The sequence below is a fragment of the Cavia porcellus genome, unplaced genomic scaffold (genome assembly GCF_034190915.1).
Source record: "Cavia porcellus strain 051 isolate PalLab524CR breed Dunkin Hartley unplaced genomic scaffold, mCavPor4.1 scaffold_19, whole genome shotgun sequence".
Lineage (NCBI taxonomy): Eukaryota > Metazoa > Chordata > Mammalia > Rodentia > Caviidae > Cavia > Cavia porcellus.
In genome coordinates this window covers 40,500,991-40,520,852 of record NW_026947502.1, presented here as the reverse complement: position 1 = coordinate 40,520,852, position 19,862 = coordinate 40,500,991, and the positions used below count along the sequence as shown (strand labels likewise).

Sequence of the window (19,862 nt, the reverse complement as noted above, 5' to 3'; positions counted from 1 at the left end):
AATTATTTATTATGATGCCTGTGACATATCAAGAAGAGAATTGAATCAAGTATGCAATGAAAGTAGACTTTACATAACAGAGAGCTGTGGGAAGACTATGGTTATTATGCTATTATCTAATAAAATTTATGTTAGTAGTATGACATATCTTATCCATATACCTTTTACTGTATCCACTTAGTTGCTTTATAATTTCTGGAGTGGTGATTTATAAAAAGTAATCTAAAGTCTTTTAACATTCTATAAATTTTAAGTTTTGAGTTTTTTTCTGGTAGGGAATCTAAACTCCTCCCTGAAACAGGAGAAAATCTTTTAAAAGATTAAATTTATTCCAGAAAAAAATATCATGCACTTATAAATTCCTGCAGGGAATACTTGGAGTTAAGTAGTTAGCTTACTTCAGGCTATCAGTTTCCTTGGTGAAATATTAAAGCTGTGAGTAATAACCACTGATCAATCTTGTGAACTATTCTTACAGCTATTTAATCCACGGCCAACTTTCTTTTATCACTGTATACATTTCATAACCATTTTTCCTCCCTCTCTTTGTCTTGCCTACATTTCTATCATTTTTTCCATTAGTAGAGATACCAAATAATTTTAATGTAACCATATGTAAGACATTGTTAGTCATCTGTTTTAAAAATGTGTGTTCCAAAATCAAATGGATTCTTTTATAATGTTCACTTGGCAGTAGTGGTAGCAGTTTCCTCATCCTTTACCCTAGCCCTGAAGAAAAAGCCCATTTTTTTAGAGAAGCATTCTTTAGGCACAGAGTAGAAGATCCATATTGCTCATCTGAAGGACCGCAGGAGACCCAAAGGAAGGAAGCAACTGAGTGTCGAGATGCTTTGGATGAGAGTTTTGATGGCTTAAAGGAGTGAGACCGTCACACTGTTTTGGGGATCCTGGAAAATAAGGCAACACACCATACACCATAGTTACTCTGTGATAAGGCTTAGATGCCCTACCTCCAGGCACTGTGCTCGCATCTTGATGAGTTAAAAGTGAAATTATCATCTACCCATGTGTCTTTAGATGTGATTCTGATTAGAGTGTGGGCTAGGAATATGATTTTATGAGTATAATGATGCTTGTGTTTTATTTAACTCAGAGTAATTGAAACACTAAAATGTTGACATTTGATTTTTTTACATCTGACTGTTACAGTCAGTGATCAAGTCTCAGCTAAAGTATTATTTTCACTGAGACAAATTATATAATATGCTATTTTTTATCTAAGATGAGAGTACTTTATATATACTTTCTGTGTGTATGTTTATAAAAATATGCATATACATTTAATAAGAAATAAGTGAATAATAAGCCATAAATTGTCAAATAATTCTATAAAGTGATTATACCATCTTAAATCTCACTACAATGTGTGAGAGTTTAATTTGCTCTATATCTGAGTCATTTGGTGGTGTTAATCTTTTGTATTTTATTACTCTGAGTGTGAAATGTTATCTGTATTGGTTTTAATTTGCATTAGATTATTTGAACTATTTCTCATGTAACTGTCATTCTTAGATCCTGCTTTGTAAAGTGTATAGTCACTCTCTTTTCCCATTGGGAGTTATTTGTGTTTAGTTTTGGATTTATAGGTGTTTGTATATATCCTTGCTTTATCTTTTTTAGATAATTATTCTCCTCTATTTAATGATAGTGACAAAATAATACATAAAAGGTATTAATATTTTTAGCATTTTTAAACCATTGAAAATTGTAGATAGAAAGTAATATAGAAAATACAGTCTTTAAAATTTTAAATTTAAGGCAAGAGTTGCAGTCTGCTATTTTTGATTTCAGGTGCAGTTAAAAACTAACATTTCCAGTCAGTATGTAATTCGGATGCAACCAACTAATAGGTGCCTTTCTACACTGGAGTGTGCAGCTGTTGCTCTTTCTATTTTGGAGAAAAATAATTCCATACAGGAGGTATGTGGAAGATCAGTTTTTTCAAGCAGAAGTTTGGTTAGATTTCATTTAAAAAATTTAGACACATTTATCTTGTTAAATTTGTACAAGTGACAGGTAGAATATATCTGATAGAAATATGTGTACTTTATAGCCCTCATTTCCCTCTGGTGTTTTCTGTGTTGGCTTAGCATGCCAGATTGTATTATTTAAATACTCATACTAAGCTGTGCAAACAGCATTTGTAACATGTTAAATTGCATTTAAGTAGCATGACATTAAATCATTTTTTGGTTATATTTTTCCTTTAGTATTTTTTATCTTTTTTTTAGTAGTTTGTGTTCCTTTGTGCTCAGTTTTTTTCTTTTTAATTAAGAGAACATTGCACAGCATCTTTTTTTTAGCATTGGTGCCTTTATTTGAGAAGCTGTACTAAATGTTCAGTTTATTTTATTAAACTTGTGTGATGTGTGAAAAAGATACTTTTAAAAAAGAGAAACACAGAATATGAAAAGATTATAACCTACAATCATCTTTCTATTTAATTTCTATGGAAGTCTGATAATTGCATATATAATTAAAAATCATCAGCAAAGAATACTATTTCAATGAGCTTGCTAGTGATCTTTAGGAACATATAAGGAATTTTGCATTTATAGCAGCATACCAATAGTTAAACAAAACATTAAGTTTTAAATAATTAAAATACTTTAATATCTATAACCGAGGATGAGAAGTCAGAGCATAACAAACATAACTAAATGAAATTTATAACTTTCCCTCCAAAGCATGCCTGCACACGCACACACACAGGCACCACCTGCAGATAGACACACAAGACATACATGTGCCCACAACACACGTGAACAGAGTACGTACGACTCTTTCCTGCCTTCTTTCCCTCTTTTTCTTATTATACATTATCATTGCTACTGTAAGATTTAGCTAAACCATGATAGAAATTTCAATTATGGGTAAAAATTCAGTTACAATAACTGGGTTAGTTACCAAAATATGAATCCTAAAGGAAATAAAAAGCTCTCAAGAGATAGGAATGTCAGAAGTATCAGAAGCAAGCATCAAATTGTCTTTCTCTTCTCTGACTCTGACTGTAAAAAGTGTCAGGGGTGGAGACTTCTTTCTTTTGGAAGAAATAGGCTTTTATAAATACACTTCTGGGATATGTATGTGTGTGAATAGACTTTGTTTTGGGTCTAGGCAATTTCACACTCATTTGAGGAAAAATTTCACCATGGAACCTGGTTGTTTCCCCTAATGACTCGAGGTGGTTGTGACTCTCCCCTTCTTTCAGCTTTGTCACCTACTCCTGTGAACCCAGTCATCAACGTAGTAGTTTGTATTCCTCTACACTTACTTTTCTGTTTTTATTTATTCGGACATTGTCTCATTATGTTCTTGAGCAAAATTTTAAAAATGTACTATTTACAGATGTATCAACAGAAGCATAGCACCTAGTGCTGTTGTTAAAATTGCTTTCTGTGCAGTCTCTGTTTTCCCATTCATTTATGTAAAAATCTAGGAGTAGACAACATCAAGGACTTATCAAAAGCTCAGCTCTTTAGGGGAAACATATCTGCTTAGGCTGTGGATTTAAAACTTCTTTCCTCTTTTGAGGGTCTGGAGAAAATCCTCTATGGACTTACATCAGCTATTTCCACAGCTGGAACTGGATCGTTACTGCAATCCTAAAAGAGCTTCAGCGTTGGTCGTGATGGTGGTTACAGTGCTAATAGCACAGTAAAACAAAATAAAGCTTAGGGATAAAGATTATACCACTGCTACTAATGCTGATGCTGCTCCCCAGCTTTCCAGTTTTATTCTGATATTAATGTGCCTTCATGGAAGAAATTTTATTAGCCAGGGAGTTTCAGTTTCCATTTTACAAATATTCTGTATTCTACAGGTATCTATGATAAGTTATTTCAAAGTTGTGAAGCAATTTTTTTCAGAAAAAATACATTAGATATTTAGGACAACCTTCTTAAAATTTTAAAGGTTTCTCCTTTATCATCTTATCATTATTTTCATTTTCATCTTTTACTATTTTTTACTGCTTGATGTAACTAAAAGCATGTATTGGCAACATAAAGCTAAAAGCTGACATTTTATCTTCATAGTTTAGATGTGCTTTAATGAGACATCCTGCAAACAAAAAGGAATCCTTACAGTGCAATCTGATATTTGCAAAATATTTGATACTCTTAAGAGTACTATCTAAGAACAAACAAAGTTTAACTCACAGAATAGTGAAATACCATATTGTCAACCTTCGTTATTGTATTTAGATCAAATTAGACAAAAACCCCCAAAGTAATAGTGACATGCTAGAGTGCACATTCTGTTTATTTTGTTCCCTGGTAGTAATCTTACTCTAGTGGCCTGGAATAGAAAAGCCAAGATTGAAAATCATGTTTGATTTGAGAGGTGCTGATAAGTTGGTTTGTGAGAACATGAGCCAAAGAAATATATAATAAAATACCTCAAGTTGCTTATTATTATAGATGGCTAAAGTTGGCTACCAATTTATAATAAAAATTGCTTTCTTAAGAGCTAAGCTCTCAGTTCAGCTTGTTTGAGTCTAGTTTCAATAAAAATAAACATGTTTCTGTGTGGAACACACTGTCTACTGTAAACAAGTGTTGTTTTTGGTTCTTGTGGAGGAAAGATATAAATTTCCCTTCAGTATCTTTTCACTGGGAGAATTCTAATAGAATTTTAGGGTGGTGGAGAAGAACAGTAAATTTTCATGACTTTATTCTGTAAGACTGGCATTGAATGATTTTGTTAGTCTTTTGATTCGCTCTCTTCATTTATTCTAGAGAAGTTTCAAACATCATAGATTATAGCTTCCTGGAAATAGCATGATACGGGATTTAAAAAGGCTTGAATTATAATTGCATCTCTTTGTTTTCATCACCTTTTGCTGTTTGTGCTTGTTTTGTGTCTGTAATATAAAAAAAAAATAAGTTACCTCAGTATTTTAGGCATTGAGCAGACAGATGTGATAGTGCACACCTGTAATCTCAGTTGCTTGGAAGGCTGAGTAGGAGGATTGCATGCCCAAAGGCAAGCCTAGCCTGGGCAGAGTACCAAGACCTCTCAAAATGAAGAATAAAAGGCTGGACATGTAGCTCAGTGGTAAAGCACCACTTAGGTTCAATCTATAATATTACAAAAAAAAAAATCAGTGAGATAATGTGTTAATTGTTACCGTTGTCAACAACACAGGCACTGAAAAGTTAAACTTTTCTCCTTCTTTGCACCTATTATTATTGCCTATAGATTGAGAAAAGAACTTTTGAAATAAGCACTAATGATTTTCATTTATCTACTATAATATGTACCATGACTTTTTATACAACTGGAGGGTTCAGCTTGGGTATTTTTTCATTATAGGACCTCCTCTATGTAGGAAGTTTTACTTTATAAACTTTTAAAGGTAGTTGTGGAGAAGGTTTTGAGTCACACGTGTCCTGTAGCTTGGCTCAAGGACTGGTGTTATTGGCCCCTTGCACTCTTGTCTCTTTGCACATGTAAATGAAAGGATTTATGAGGTACTGGTTTTTACTCAAATTATTTAGAAACAAACTTATTTTACAAGTAGAGGATTGTCTTTGTTCTTCTAAGGCAATCTTCTTTTCCTTCATACCTTCACATTGCCTTGGATGTAGTGCTTCTGTTTATGTAGAAACATTTTACTTGTTATCTAGTAGTATGCTCAACACTTTCAGTGTACCCATGAGGAAAATGAGGCAAGAAGAGCTTGTATTATTGATCTCAGAGTAATATAACTAGTAAATCAGAGAGCATCAGTTAAGACAGACTGGGTTGGACTGTAAGTGGTATAACATGACAAAAGGCTACTCCTCTTCCATGTGATCAATCAGTGGGATGGCTTATTGTCGTTCGGGAACCCAGCTTGGAGGAGAAATTATTGAGACACTTTATTCTGCTTTCACAAAGGAAGACCCCTGGAAGGTGGTGAAGCCCAGAGCTTTTTTAAGGCTTTCGTTCAAAGGTGATACACATTATTCATGCTTGCATTTCATTAAGCAAAGCAAGTTAATGGCTGTACTTATCTTGAAAGGGTAATTGAAAACACAATCTGATCAAATGCTAAGGAGAACAGGTTTATTTGTGAATAGCCTGTGATAATTAATTCTGATTTATCCACTGCACTAGATTAAGAAACGCCTAATAAGATCAGTAAAGCACACTCCTGGGTTTGGGTACTATATATGCATGGTCTCATGCAGTTCCTATCTGGCCTGCTCTGCTTCCTGGCAACCGTGAACTGAACACCTTTGTTCTGCCACACCTTCCTGCTGCTGTAGTGTTTCTGCCTTGGAAGCAGCTCCCTGTGAACATAATCTCCCAAACCATGAGCTAAATCAAACCTTTCTTACTTTAAGATGTGAGTGTTAGAATTGTGTCTAGCAATAAGGAAACCAACTAGTGTGTTATTACCATAATGCCTACCACATGGAAGAAATGGAGACCTAATCCAGATTTGCATGTCTCCAAGATGCATTCTCAGTACCTCAGTAAATTGATAGAGTCATATCAAAGTTGAAGGCCTTTAACCATAAGAATTCTAGTATTCGCTTATCCCAGAAAACCTAATAAACATCATAAAGTATCAGTAGAGTCTTCTGTTGTTTCAGTCCCTGTGTAGTCTCAGTGTATTTCCTAGGTATTGAATGTTGTTTCACAGTTCGATCTGTCCACTGTGTTCACTAGGTACAGTAGTGTATCATCATTTTTCCTTTTTCTTTCCTATTTTCTTTCTTTCCTTTTTTTAAAGAAATTATGAAAGTGTGCCTGAGGGGCTTTTCACAACAATATGGTGTAGAACTTTTGCAAGGTATCTTTTTTTCTTATTGGTGTATATTGATTAAGAATGTTTGCATGAAGACAGCCCTTACTGCAGCAGTGAAGTCAAATGAGAGTTTCTTTTTCTCCTCTGAATTAGACATGCTGAGGTGGGCAGTCCTGTGCTCAGAATGCCACTTGGAAAGGACATCGTGGGTTCCTTCTGTCTTTCCATCATCTTTTGTGTTCATTGCCTAGTGGTCATTTGCTTGTCCCACCTCCAACAGTCATGTTCCAGGTAGGAAGAAGGAAGAAAATGCCCGTGTCTGCTAAATCTGTCAGCTTTTAAAAAGTACCTTGGAAGCCACACCCATGGACTCACTACCTTCAGTAGACTGTGGCATTTAATCAGTGTGATGTTACTAACTGGATATATGCCACTTCAAGTGAAATTTGGATTATTCCAAAAAGAAAATAATGAATGTAGAGAAGAAACTACAAGTTCATTGTTAATTAAAGCCCTTTCTACCACTTAAAGTTATATAAAAGAATAAATTTTCACACAGACATTGTGAAATTTTTCCTTTATATTTTGTTAACAGTCTGTTCAATCATGCTTTTTTTGCTAGTATTATTTACATAATTTAGATTAGGAGTCTAAAGTCTCCAAGGAGAGAATTTAATATGTTTTAAAAATTGGTATAGGTTTTTTAAAATTTAACTTTAGATAGACCGTGTTCTATAGTTGTATTACACTCTCCAATATTCTTTGTTACCTTGCAAGTTTATTCAGTTCATGTTTATGTTCCATGGTTGGCCCTGTAGGTATTTGAATTAATTAATTAACTAATTAATTATTTTGGTACTGAGAATCGAACTCACAACCTCACACTTGGCAGGCAGGCACCTGTGCCACTGAGCCATGTCCCCAGAATTTAGACAGATACATATGTAGTTAGAATAATTTCAAATGCCTAAGACCTCTAACTTGTATGTGGCCCATAGACCAACGTGAGAGAAGTAGCAAGCCACTTGACAGTTGCTGCCATTGTTTGTTTTCAAGTGCCAGTGATACTGCATTGATTTGTGATTGACACAAAATTAGCTCATTGCATCTACTTATATCATTGTATATAATTATTTCTTTTAGTTTACCTGCAACAGGTAAATTGTTATAATGGGAAGAATATTTTATTGTATTTGAATAAAGTGTAAAATTTAGTTCTGATATTTTTAGCTATATAGGAAATGAGTATTTGTATCCTTTTATTAAAATTCCTTTAGTGATAGGGAACTTATGAATTTAAAATGTTATTTATTTAGAAACAATATATATTTGTTTAGATATATATTGCTTTTACAGTTAAAAGCCAATAATAATGGAAAACAATCTCTAATTTTGAAGGAAAAGTTTAACATACTATGATCTGTCACAAATACTTTTTTAGTGCCCTTTTTTTCCTTAACAGACGCTACTTCGTCCTCTTCAAGCTTTATGCTCTTTCCAGCTTCAACATGGTGCTCAGGTTCGTCTCAGCAAGGAACACCTTCTGAAGAATGGATTATATCCTAAGCCAATGCCAAAGAACAAACGCAAACTCAGGAAAATGGAACTCTTAATGAATAGCATTAAAATTTAGTACAGTTACTCTTCTGGTGCTAATTTACCTGTTTTAGATTACTACTAATCTTGTTCAGAAGAAGCAAGTAGACTAAATAGCCATACAAAAAACACAAAGTAAAAACTTCTCTGACTCAGAAGCAAATCATATTGCATTTATTTTTAAAAAATATGCCTCTAAAACATTTTTTCTAATCCATAATTTAAAATATAATTAGTTGCCATTCTAGGGTAAGAAGTCTTCATATATAAAATGGAAAGAAATTGTGCCTGATTATTTACAGTGTGGGTGTGAATAACTAGTTGCAACTAGTAATTGGACATATCCTGCACCAATTTGTAACCTTGTACATGAACTTTATACTTAGAAACAAGTACCAAAAGAGAATAATGATAATCAAGTGATGATTTAGATTGAATTATTTCATAAAATAGTATAAAGAAAAAAGTATTCTTTAGGTATTAACCTTGAGTTCACCTAATTTATTTACATTTTCTGTTAATTGCCTGAATATTACAGAGAAGTACATGTTATTTTGAATTAGTATTATTTTTGTTTAAAATAACTCTGGATAAGTTCTGATTTTTCAGTGTTAATTGTGATAAACCGATATTATTGAAATTTCCATATGGAAATAACTGAAGTAGACTAGAATATTGTACAGTTGTTATTTTGAGAATATATTTCTTATAACTAGAGCTATTAAATCTTCTTTAATGGAAAAAAATCCTTCAGTTTGAAAGAACAAAATTCCTGTACCCCCACTGAGAAAGCATTTTTGGGACTTTATATAGAATAAGGAAAATTTATGTAATGTATATTTATACATGCAAGTTAAGCCTATTACAGTTAGGTACATATTTTAGAAAAAAGGGGGAATTTGTTTTGGTCTTTGTGACTTCTGGAGTTTTTTGAATCTTTTGTTAAGTTGTAAGGAAAAACTAAGCATGCAACTTAAGCTTGATAAATATTGTTTGTGGAAAGCGGGAGGCAGGGCACATGGACGTGTATCAATGGTGGTTTCTGACAGTTTCCATGTTCATGTATTTGTTCCTTTTTGACCTACTTTAGACTCTGCTAAATCTGTCAGCTTTTAAAAAGTACCTCTTTACAGTAATAGTCACAATTAGAATGCTAATGTGTGTTCAGGGAAACTATGTAGAAAATATTTTAAAATATTAAATAAAAGGTAGATTTCTATCTTTCATTGATAACTTATTTTTGGATTTAAAACAGATTAGGTGCTTTGTAATCTGAAATACCTAATGTCAAATGATTATTTGGTGTAATAAAAAGAAACAGTGTCATAATGGATAATGCTTTCTTAACAAGTCAATTAAAGTCATCTTACAATAATTTTGTTAAAATTAAATTTCACAAATTTTATTTATATTTCAGAACCTCAATTTGTCTTGCCTTTAAAAAAATCTTATTGAATATTTTGCCTTGTGTCTTAACATGAACACAAAGGCACAGTATGCGTTTTGTATGCATTTGTTTAATGCATACAAAAACATAAGAAGCCAGTTCTTTGAGGGCCAAATGATAGAGAGATAAGAAACTCCCAACCTGCTGGATTGCCAGTATGAGTTTGTGCTCTCTAAAATTGAAGAATTCATTCTTGGATCAGCAGAGGTTAAGAGCAGAATCTACTGGGGAAAGAAACCTTCTGTCTAAGAGAAACAGAAGGGGTCCCCAGTGGGGTGTCTAATTTGGCCTGTTTTAGAATAACTTCTGCTTAGGGCTTATATATACATTTGAGTGTATTTTTGAATACTTAAAAAAGTTTAAAGTTTATTGTTTTGGAAAATGTATGAAATTTATTGAGAGAAAACATGTATTTCCAAATTATTTTACATTTAACTTATATTACTGATTTTTACTGATCTATTAATAGGTGATCCCATTTCATCTTTTCTGGTATACAGTGCTTCTCTAGTTTATTTTTAAAAAATATGATTAATATTTTTAGTTACCTAAAGTTCTCAAATTACATAGTTTGCTTTGCTTATCTTTGCTTGATTTTTTTCTGGGATTAGCTTCAGGTTTTTGATTTGTAACTGATAGTAGACTTGACATGCAGATTTTTAACTGCACTTTGTTGTATTACAGATTGATTGGGGAGTTACTTGTATCATGTGAACTCAGAAGATAGTTATTTCTGCATATACAAGATAACCACACCCTTAGTAAGACTATTCATGGTAGATTTTAAATCACTATGTGACTTAAGAGATTTAGTATTATTTTGAGAGTTCCTCACAAATATAATTAATATAGAATTGAGAACTGCAGTATATAGAATAAGTCATAGTGCACTGTAGCTTGGTTATAAATAAAGTATCTTATGTCAAAATTTCTGTAGCTTGGTTATAAAGTATCTTATGTCAAAATTGAGAGTTATATTAGGAAAAATTCTTTTCCTGAACTTTATGACTCTAAACACAGCTTTCTCTAGCCATGTCCACCATGTTTTAGGGTTTGTTTTAAAGATTTTGGAAGAGAAAAGCTCCTTACTACCATTGTTAGTGAATTATGCAGAAGACCACATTTATATCTTCTTTTAGTGTCTTCAAATTTGCTGGAGGTAAATTGTTGACCCTTGGATACAATTATTTTTGCTATAAAGTAAATTTTATTGGTGCTACCTATAAAAGTAGGTCAGAGTAGTAAACTTAGAAGTTTTACCTAACCACATACAATATGTAGACCTTCTTTTTAAAACGGATGTGAACAGGGCTGCGGGGGGGGGGAGTGCTGCATCTAAGTGCCTCCTGGCAAGGACCAGTACTAAGTCTGACTCCTGGTATCAAAAAAAAAAATAGGTGTGATAGGTATTTCTATTAATAAATAATGCTATTTTTAGATATAGTGATTTTTACATTTAATTATAGTATGTACCATAAAGAGACTTATTTTCATAAATAGACTTATCTTCACTTGAATCACTGCCTGTTAACTTGTTCAGTCTAAATTTTATTTGCTGGATTAGCTAAAGCATATTCTCTTCTCACATCTCTTTCCTAGGCTCCTCATCGTTCTCTCATAATCTTCCCTGTTCTCTTTTTCTTTTTGCTATGCTTATCCTGTGTTAGCTCTGTTATGTATTATTCATGTATGCTTGCAGAAGTATTTTTCTTTGGAGCATCCTGTAATGATTAAACAAATTACAACTTTATACTAAAATTTGTGCAGGAATCAGGCTATATAGTCCTGCTTTTTACATGATGGTGATAATTTGACTTCAAACTGCTATAACAGAATACCATGGATGAGTGGTTTATAAATTGCAGGATATTATTTCCTGAATTTCTGGACCTTGGGAAGTCATCACATCAAGATGCCAGCAGACTGTTCGTGAGGGCTTGCTGTTTGGCTTGCAGATAGATTGTGCCTTTCAGCTGTGTTCTCATGTGGTTGGATATGGCAGATGACTCTACCATGACTCAGAGGCTGTACTTCCAATGCCATCGATCTTGGAGTAAGAATTTCAACTTACACATTTTAGAAGCTAGCGAACATTCAAACCACAAAATTTTTAAAATTCCCTTTATTTTTAAAGTTCCCTTTATTTTTTTAAAAAAGCATATTAGAATCTAGAATAAAGAAAGAACTCAAAAGCCTTAGACCTCCCCAAGTTTAGAGACTCAATTAAGAAATGGGCACCTGAAATGAGGACATTCCTCAGATGAAGTACAAATGGCCAAAAATACATGAGAAGTATTCAACATTGCTTGGTCATTTGAGAGTTGCAGTTAAAACAACACTGAGATTTCATCTCCTGAAAGAGTGACAGTGTGCAAGAAATCAAATAATAACATATGCTGGAGGGGGTGCAGGGGAAAAAAAACATTCTTCATTGCTGGTGGACTTGTAAACTGGTAAAACCACTATGGAAATCAGTATGGACATTTACCAAAAAAGTAAAATGAGAAATTGCATTTGACCCATCTATTCCTCTACCAAGTATTTTTCTGAAAGAGTTGTAGCTATCATATGAGCATGCGTACCCATGCTTTTAGCACCACAATTTGTAATACTTAATTACAATCTAAATGTCCACCAACAGAGAAATGGATAAAGAAAATGTATTTATACCCAGTGAAGTACTGCTCTGCCATAAAGAAGGATAAAATTGAGTCATTTGTAGGGAAATGGATACTCCTTGAGACCATAATGTTACGTGAAGTAAAACAGACACAGAACTTAAATATCTCATGGGTTCTCTTCCTTGAGAATATGATATATAAATAGAGAATAGTAGAGAGCAGTAATGTGGGTCTTTAGCATATGGGAAGGGGACCACCAAATAGAGGAGGAGGAAAGGAAAAGAAATTAATAGCGGGGAGGTGGCGATGGTGCACACCTATACTTCCATCGTGCAGGAAGCTAAGGTGGGAGGAGAGCTGTGAATTTGAGGGCCACCCTTGGCTACACAGTGAGTTCAGGCCAGCCTGAACTACATGGTGAGACCCTGTCTCAAAACAAGCAAACAGAAAGAAAAACTCAACAGAACAAAGCAAGATTGTGAAATGCTGTGTATATGTACCATGACCCTGTGAGGTGTGTGATCATCATGCACTATGAATGCATATTAAAAATACATCTAAGAGGTGCAGGGAGGAGGAGAGAGAGGAGCAAGTTAAAGGAGAGCTGAGAAATGGAATGTACATGCACCAGCTCTCCATGAAAGATGTAATCATAATGTCCTATGAACATGTACCTTAGAAAATCATGTTAGAGAAATAAGTTTGTCTTTCAATTTTAATAATTTTTCACCCAAACTAAGAACATTGAATTATTTTAAACTTCAATTTTAAAAAAAATTGAAGTAGGTATACTTTGACTAAGAAATTATACTATGACTGTTGTTATTTAAAAGTATATTAAGTATTTTAAACATTTAGAGAACATCTAGTTTGATATTATTTCAGTCACAAATATATTTCTTATTGTTTTTTATGCTAAAAACATCTATACATTTCTGCCTCTAATATGTTATTTAAAAGTAGAGTATCGCTTATATTTTTTGTGTATAAATGCAAAACATGAGTGATAGGAAAAATTAGAATGACTTACAATATAGTTATAAAATTTTATAAAGCTATTTTGGTTACTAAAATTTTATTTATAGAGCTTTTTTAAATAAAATCAATGAAAAGAATTTAAAAATATATACTAAAAGCCTTGGCTTGAGATCTAAAATACAAATGCCCTTTTTTTCTCTTCTGTAATTACCTCAAATTATAGAAACAAAGCCAGTGTTTTAACATCTTTTTAATAGTTACTTTAGTAACTCAGAACTCTTTAAAATTCAAATTCTGTTTTGCAAAGATACATATTTTCACCAAGACATATATGGTCTCTTAAAAATAAAGCAATTCCATTTAATGAATAATTTAAAGTAGGGGAGAAGGAATATTTCCCTATTCATTCATGTAAGTCAGCATTATTCTGGTTCCAAAGCCAGAAAACTGTACCAGCCATTTCTTTAATGAACATAGCACAAACACTTCAAAGAGATACTGGCAACTATAATGGAACAAATCATCAAAAAGATCACACATCATAATCAAATAGGTTTTATCCTAGGAAGACAAGATGATTCAACACATGGAAATCAACAAATGTAATATGCCACATAAATAGAAACCAGGGCAAAAATCATGTGATCATACCAATAGATGCAAAAAAAAAAAAAAAAAAACTTTGAGAAAGTCCAACAGTCATTCTCAATAAAAACCCTGAAAAATTGATATGGAAGACCTTTATCTCAATGTAATAGACATTTATGACAAACCATCTGCCAACATCATATTAAATACTGACAGATTGAAAGCTTTTTCCCTAAAATCAGAAATAGATAAGAGTGTCCACTACCCCATCACTGTTCAGTACAGTACTCAAAACATTAGCCAGGACAATTAGTTGAGAAGGAAAAGAAATATATATATATATATATGAAAGAAATATATGTGTATTTTTACTAGGGAAATGCAAATTAACAGATTCCATCTGATTGCAAAAGGACGCTATCATCAGAAGTTAAATGATACATTGATGAGGCTGTTGGGAAAAAGGTATCCCTGTGTTGGTGGTAGGAATGTAAACTCTACAACCACTATGGAAAGCAGTATAGAGATTCCTTGAAAAGCTGAAATTAGAAATTCCATTTGGCCCAGCTATTCCTTTTTTAGGCATCTTCACTAAAGAATTAAAAACATTTATTATAGTGATCCATGCATGCTAGTGTTTGTTAGTAGCACCACTTAATAATAGCTAAATCTTGGAGTGGCCTGTGTGTTAGTAGACAAATGGATAAAGAAAATGTGATGTTTACATGCAATGGAGAACTGCTCCGCTATAAAAAGATAAACGGTCATTTGTAGCAAAATGGCTGAGCCTTGAGACTAGTGTTAAGTGAAATACATCAGACACACAAGTTTAAATATTGCATGATTTCTCATATATTAGAAACCTAAAGTGAAAATAGTAAAATGAAAGATAATATGAAGTAGGGGGACAGTTTTTTTTTTCCCCCAAAGGAGAAGGAGATCAAGAGATGAAAAGAGGAGGGAAGGTTGGGATGGGTGATAAAAAAATTAAGATGTGTTATGTACTTGTACCAACTCCACATCAGGAATGTAAACATGTACTGCAAACATACAGAAAAGGGAGGGATCATGAAATGGGTGGAAGGAAAGGAAAAGGGATGATAAAGGAAATTAAGATACATTTTGTATGTGTACCAGCTCCCAACAAGGAATGTAAACATTATGCACTATGTATGTGTCCTAATTCAAGAATATCACACAAGAGATTTGTCTCCTGTAGGCAGCCAGTGTGGGCAGAGAGAACCAGCAGATCTGCCTCTGCCTGCCAACCCCCACCACTGGAAGGCTTGCTTCCTGCAGGCAGCCAGCATGGGAAGAGCAAGCCAGACAGTCTATCTCTGCTTGCTGGCTGCCACCACCACAAGACTCCTTCCAGCAAGCAACCAGCAAGGGCAGTGAGAACCAGCAGATCCGCCACTGTCTGCTGGATGTCTCCACCAAAAGGCTTGCTTTCTGTGGGCAGCCAGCAGGAGCAGGGACACACAATTAGGTAAACCCTGTGCATCTGTAGGCTAGCATTGGAGGTCCTTGCTTCCTTTGGGCAGCCATCACCCACCAGGAGAATCAAACACACTCCTGTGTGTCTGCCACTATCGCAGAAGCCCCACTATAGACACACAGGCTGAAAGAAGCAGCCCCACTGCCACACACACCTGGCCACAAGGACGCCCCCTTATAGCTGCACAGGTCTGGAGAAGCCCACTCCATATCCTGCTACTTCCCTGTAAACCTGGGATCAGAGGAACCCAGGTGCCTGTCCCATTCCTCTAATGGACAGGCTGCCAGTGTGGGAAGTGCCTGGGGCCCCATAGCCAGTAGAATGGAGGAACCCAGTAGAATGTTAAGATAAAGGAGAAAAAGGCAAACTCAGACCTCTAACCCACACAGAATAAGTCTGGGAGATACAGTCATGGAAGAAAATGGAAGTCACTCTCCTGAAATCTCTGCGAGGATAGCAACTGAAGTAAAAAAATAACTTGATGAAATGTAAAAGTAATCAAATCAGAAATAATGTCTCAGGTGAAAGAAGGAATCACAAACTTAAAGAATTGCTGAGCGTATCTAAAGAAGATATAAAGAGAAGCATAGGAAAATGATGGAAACCTTGAATGAACAATATAGAAAGGAATTACAATGCATGAAACAGATTCAAAGAGATATTCAGGCAATTAAAAAGTCAATCAAAAGCTGGCAAAAGTGCTTGAAAGAGATTGAAGATAGACTTTCAAATCTTCAAGACAGGATTGCAGTTAGCGATCATGAAAGAAAGATCTTTTAAAAGTAACAAGGAACCAGGAAATAATTCAGTGGCTGCAAGATGATGCAAAGAGGCATAATTTAAGAATGATGGATATCAGTGAAGAAACAGAGGTCAGTACAAATGAAATTTAAAGGCTATTTACAGAAGTAACAGCAGAAAACTTCCAAAACATAGGATATAGATCTGGCATGCAGGTAAGTGAGGCAGTTGGACTCTAGCCATAACCAAAGTAAATCTACACCCCGCCATACAATAATCAAGATCCCAAAAATTCAGCACGAGAACAGAATACTAAAAGTTGTTAGAGAAAAGAAACAGATTACCAATAGAGGAAAACCAATCACAATCACAGTGGACTTGTCAACATAAGCCATCAAGTCAGGAAGAGTTTGGGAGTGAAGTGTTTCAAATCCTGAAGAAAACAACTTGCAACCCAGATTGATCTACCCTGCAAAACTATCTTTCAAAACTGATGGAAAAGTAAGATACCTCCATGATAAAGAACAACTGAAGGAATTCATGACCACCAAATAAACCTTACAGAGAGTGCTAAAGGATATTCTAGAGAGAGAGAGAAAGATGACCACAGTTCCAGGAACAGCAGCAGAGGAGGATCACCAAACAAGGCAACTGATTGAAGGGGACAAGTGGAAGACCAACAGCAGGATAGCATGGCAAGGATAAACCAATGTATTCTGATTGTAACCTTTAATGTAGATGATCTCAGTACAGCAACAAAAAGAAATGGAGAGTGGATCAAGAAACAAGAACAGTATATACTATCTATTGATATGTTGTATATAAGAAGCACATTTAACTGGCAAGAAAATTCATAGACTGAAAATCAAAGGAGACAAAACAATTGTTCCATGTGACAGAAGACCAGAAAAAAAGCAAGGGTAACTTGCTCATCAACCACAGAAAGATATGGTATTTTCATGCAGTGAAAAGTTACCCAGCTATAAAGCAGAATAATCTCAAGGCTCTTATAGGTAAATATATGCAACTGGAGATCATTTTCATGGGCGAAACTGTTTCGACTCATATAGGTGAATCTTAGCATAAAAAACAGAAGGGGTTAGTAGGATCCAAAAAGCACAATAAATACTATAAAAGTGATAGGGAGGAAACACCTAGAAGGGAAAGGTGGTAACCCCCATTAATTTCTTATTGTCTTGTCTTGAACTCTTGTCATGTTGTCACAATTTTGTTAGTTTTACCTTTATTCTGTCTTGTTAAATCTTACTGTGTCTGATGGTGTGAGCATCTATTTTGAACATGATGGGATGTATTATGGTAATTATGGTTGATTTCCCATTATCTTGTTTTGAAGCCCTATAATGCTTTCATTCATTTGTTTAATTGGTTTTATTCTGTTTTGTTTGATTTTATTATGTGTGATACTATGAACATCTATCTTGAGGAAAATGAGACATTATGTATGGTAGCCACTGCTATTTCCTATCATGCTTTTATTTTTTTGTTTTGATGGGTTCTATTCTTTTGTGTTTTATTTAATTTCATGTGTGATAGTGTAGAAAACTGTTTTGAAAAAAACGAGGCATTGTAGTAACCATCGTTCACTTTGTGTTATTTGGTTTTGAAGTCCTGTAATGCTTTCATTCTTTTGACTGGTTTTATACTATTTTGTTATGTTTGATATTATTGTGTGTGAAGGTATAGACAACTGTTTAGAAGAAAATGGGACATTATGGTAGCCACTGTGGATTTCCCGTTGTGTTGTTTTAAAGACTCCTCTGTTGCTTGCATTGTTTTTTTCTGATTTGCTTTGTCTTGTTTTGTTTTTCTCTTTAAAATAATAAAAATTCACACAATAAAAAATCAATAAAAATCACACAAAACGGTGGCTCCACATTGCTACCTATCAAAGGCTTACAGTATAGTACATGAGGTGTTGGTTGGACATGCCCATTATGCCTGTTTTACAGTGAGGAAATAATTGTGTTGTATTTTGCTTGATAACCATAAGGAAAAGAGAGAGAGCAGAAGAATTTGGGGGCATTTGTTACAATGATTGTCTAAATACCTAGACTAGGTAAGAAAGGAAGGATGAATCTGACTATAGATAGTGAAGAATTGGTATGTTATGAACCAGAAGGCCTAATGAGGTCAGAGAGTTATTGAAAGGAGTATTTTAAAGCAAAAATAAATCAGAAGCTGAAGATCAGAGAACAAAAAGTTTGAAATTGAGATTTCATATTTGATGTTATTAGTCATAAGGTCCAGTGTTTCCACAGAAAATGTTGAGGTTTGGTAGAAGAATAGAGGTTTGGAACAAGAATACTCAGAGAATCAAGAGGCTGTGGGTTTGGATATGTCACCTTGGGGATATGTAAGTTCTCAAGAATAACAACAGTGGTGGGACATAGTGGTGGGACATTGAAATTCTAAATTCAATGAATTCAGAATTTAAGAGATAATATCAACAAGGAGTGGTGAGAGTAATACATGTCCGGTAATATGTTTCAGAGGGACTGAAGGTTTTAATGAAATGGAAGAGAAGACATGAGATAGGAAATGACATTGACCTTCAAAGAGGAAACCTACCCTATTTCCAGACTTTGAGCTGATGAGAGATCTGAGCAGCATGCATGTTTTCCTGAAGCCAGGGAGACCAGTGTACCCAGCAAGCTGCAGTTTCTGCTGGGGTGAGGGAGACATTGACAGGAAGAAATGTCCCTAACCATGGTGTGAATGAAAATGGGGGATAGATAAGACAGTAGAAGAGTAGGATCATCCTGCTGAGCACCAGCCATGAAGCTTAAAAACAAAATGGAAGAATTGGTAAGTATTTGAGAAGTAGGAAATAGGTCTATAGAAAAGCGCAGTGATGAACTTCATAATGATAACTAATTTGGGAGTTTTGTACTTCTGGTTGAGTTGAAATGATCTGTAAGATGGAGTCACCCAAGTTGAGAACATGTCGTAACTGACTAAATTTTGATGGTGACTGTCAATAGGGAAGGGACCAACACTGACTCATGCAGTGATGAAGATTATGGATATCTCAAACAAAGTTTTCATTTGTGAGCATTAAGATCAATTAATTATCTTATTTGAAATTATTTTTCAAAGGCCTTACGTTTTATTATGGATAATAATATAGGGATTGATTTGTCAAAGTGCTTTTAGTATATGCCTCATTTAAACTGTACCTTCTATTTTCTTAACTTAAAAATTTCTTTTTGACCTTTTTGAGACAGGATTTCATTATGTAGTTCAGTGTGGCCTTGAACTTATTTTGTAGCCCAGGCTGGCCTCTAACTCTCAGTTATCTTCCTGCCTCAGCCTCCCAAGTGCGAAGATTATAGATGTGTACCACCACACTCAGCTCCTTTGTACTTTTATTTTTTTTGGTACCAGGGATCAAACTCAAGACTTCATGTTTGCCAGGCAGGTGTTTATGCCACTGAGCTAAACCCCCGGCTCCTTTGTGCTTTTAATAAGAACAGGGCAAGGTATTTTTAATTGTGTAGCCTGTTAAAGTTTCAAAACATAGTACATGCTGGGAATTCTGTACAGTTCCAAAAGAGGAAACTTAGACCAAACCACATGGTTATGAATTGGAAAAGCTAGCCTGGGAGGTGTTTA

At 34.5% G+C, this 19,862-nt stretch overlaps 1 protein-coding gene across 3 annotated transcripts in view; it reads left to right on the top strand.

Annotated features, from left to right (window-relative positions):
• Dtwd2 (DTW domain containing 2) overlaps positions 1-18,112 on the top strand; it is a 125,098-nt gene extending 106,986 nt beyond the window's left edge. Inside the window, exons 5-7 of one of the 3 annotated variants that reach the window (XR_010041168.1) lie at positions 1,813-1,941; positions 6,914-7,051; positions 8,223-8,363. Coding sequence is in view for 2 of the 3 variants with exons in the window: in XM_003473282.5 (XP_003473330.1) it covers positions 1,813-1,941; positions 8,223-8,393 (300 nt within the window). In the remaining variant the exon portion in view is untranslated. Of the gene's footprint in view, positions 1-1,812; positions 1,942-6,913; positions 7,052-8,222 lie in introns of all 3 variants that reach the window. The other 2 variants (XM_003473282.5, XM_013156225.3) reach the window with 2 other exon arrangements.
• The last annotated feature ends 1,750 nt before the right edge of the window (positions 18,113-19,862 follow it).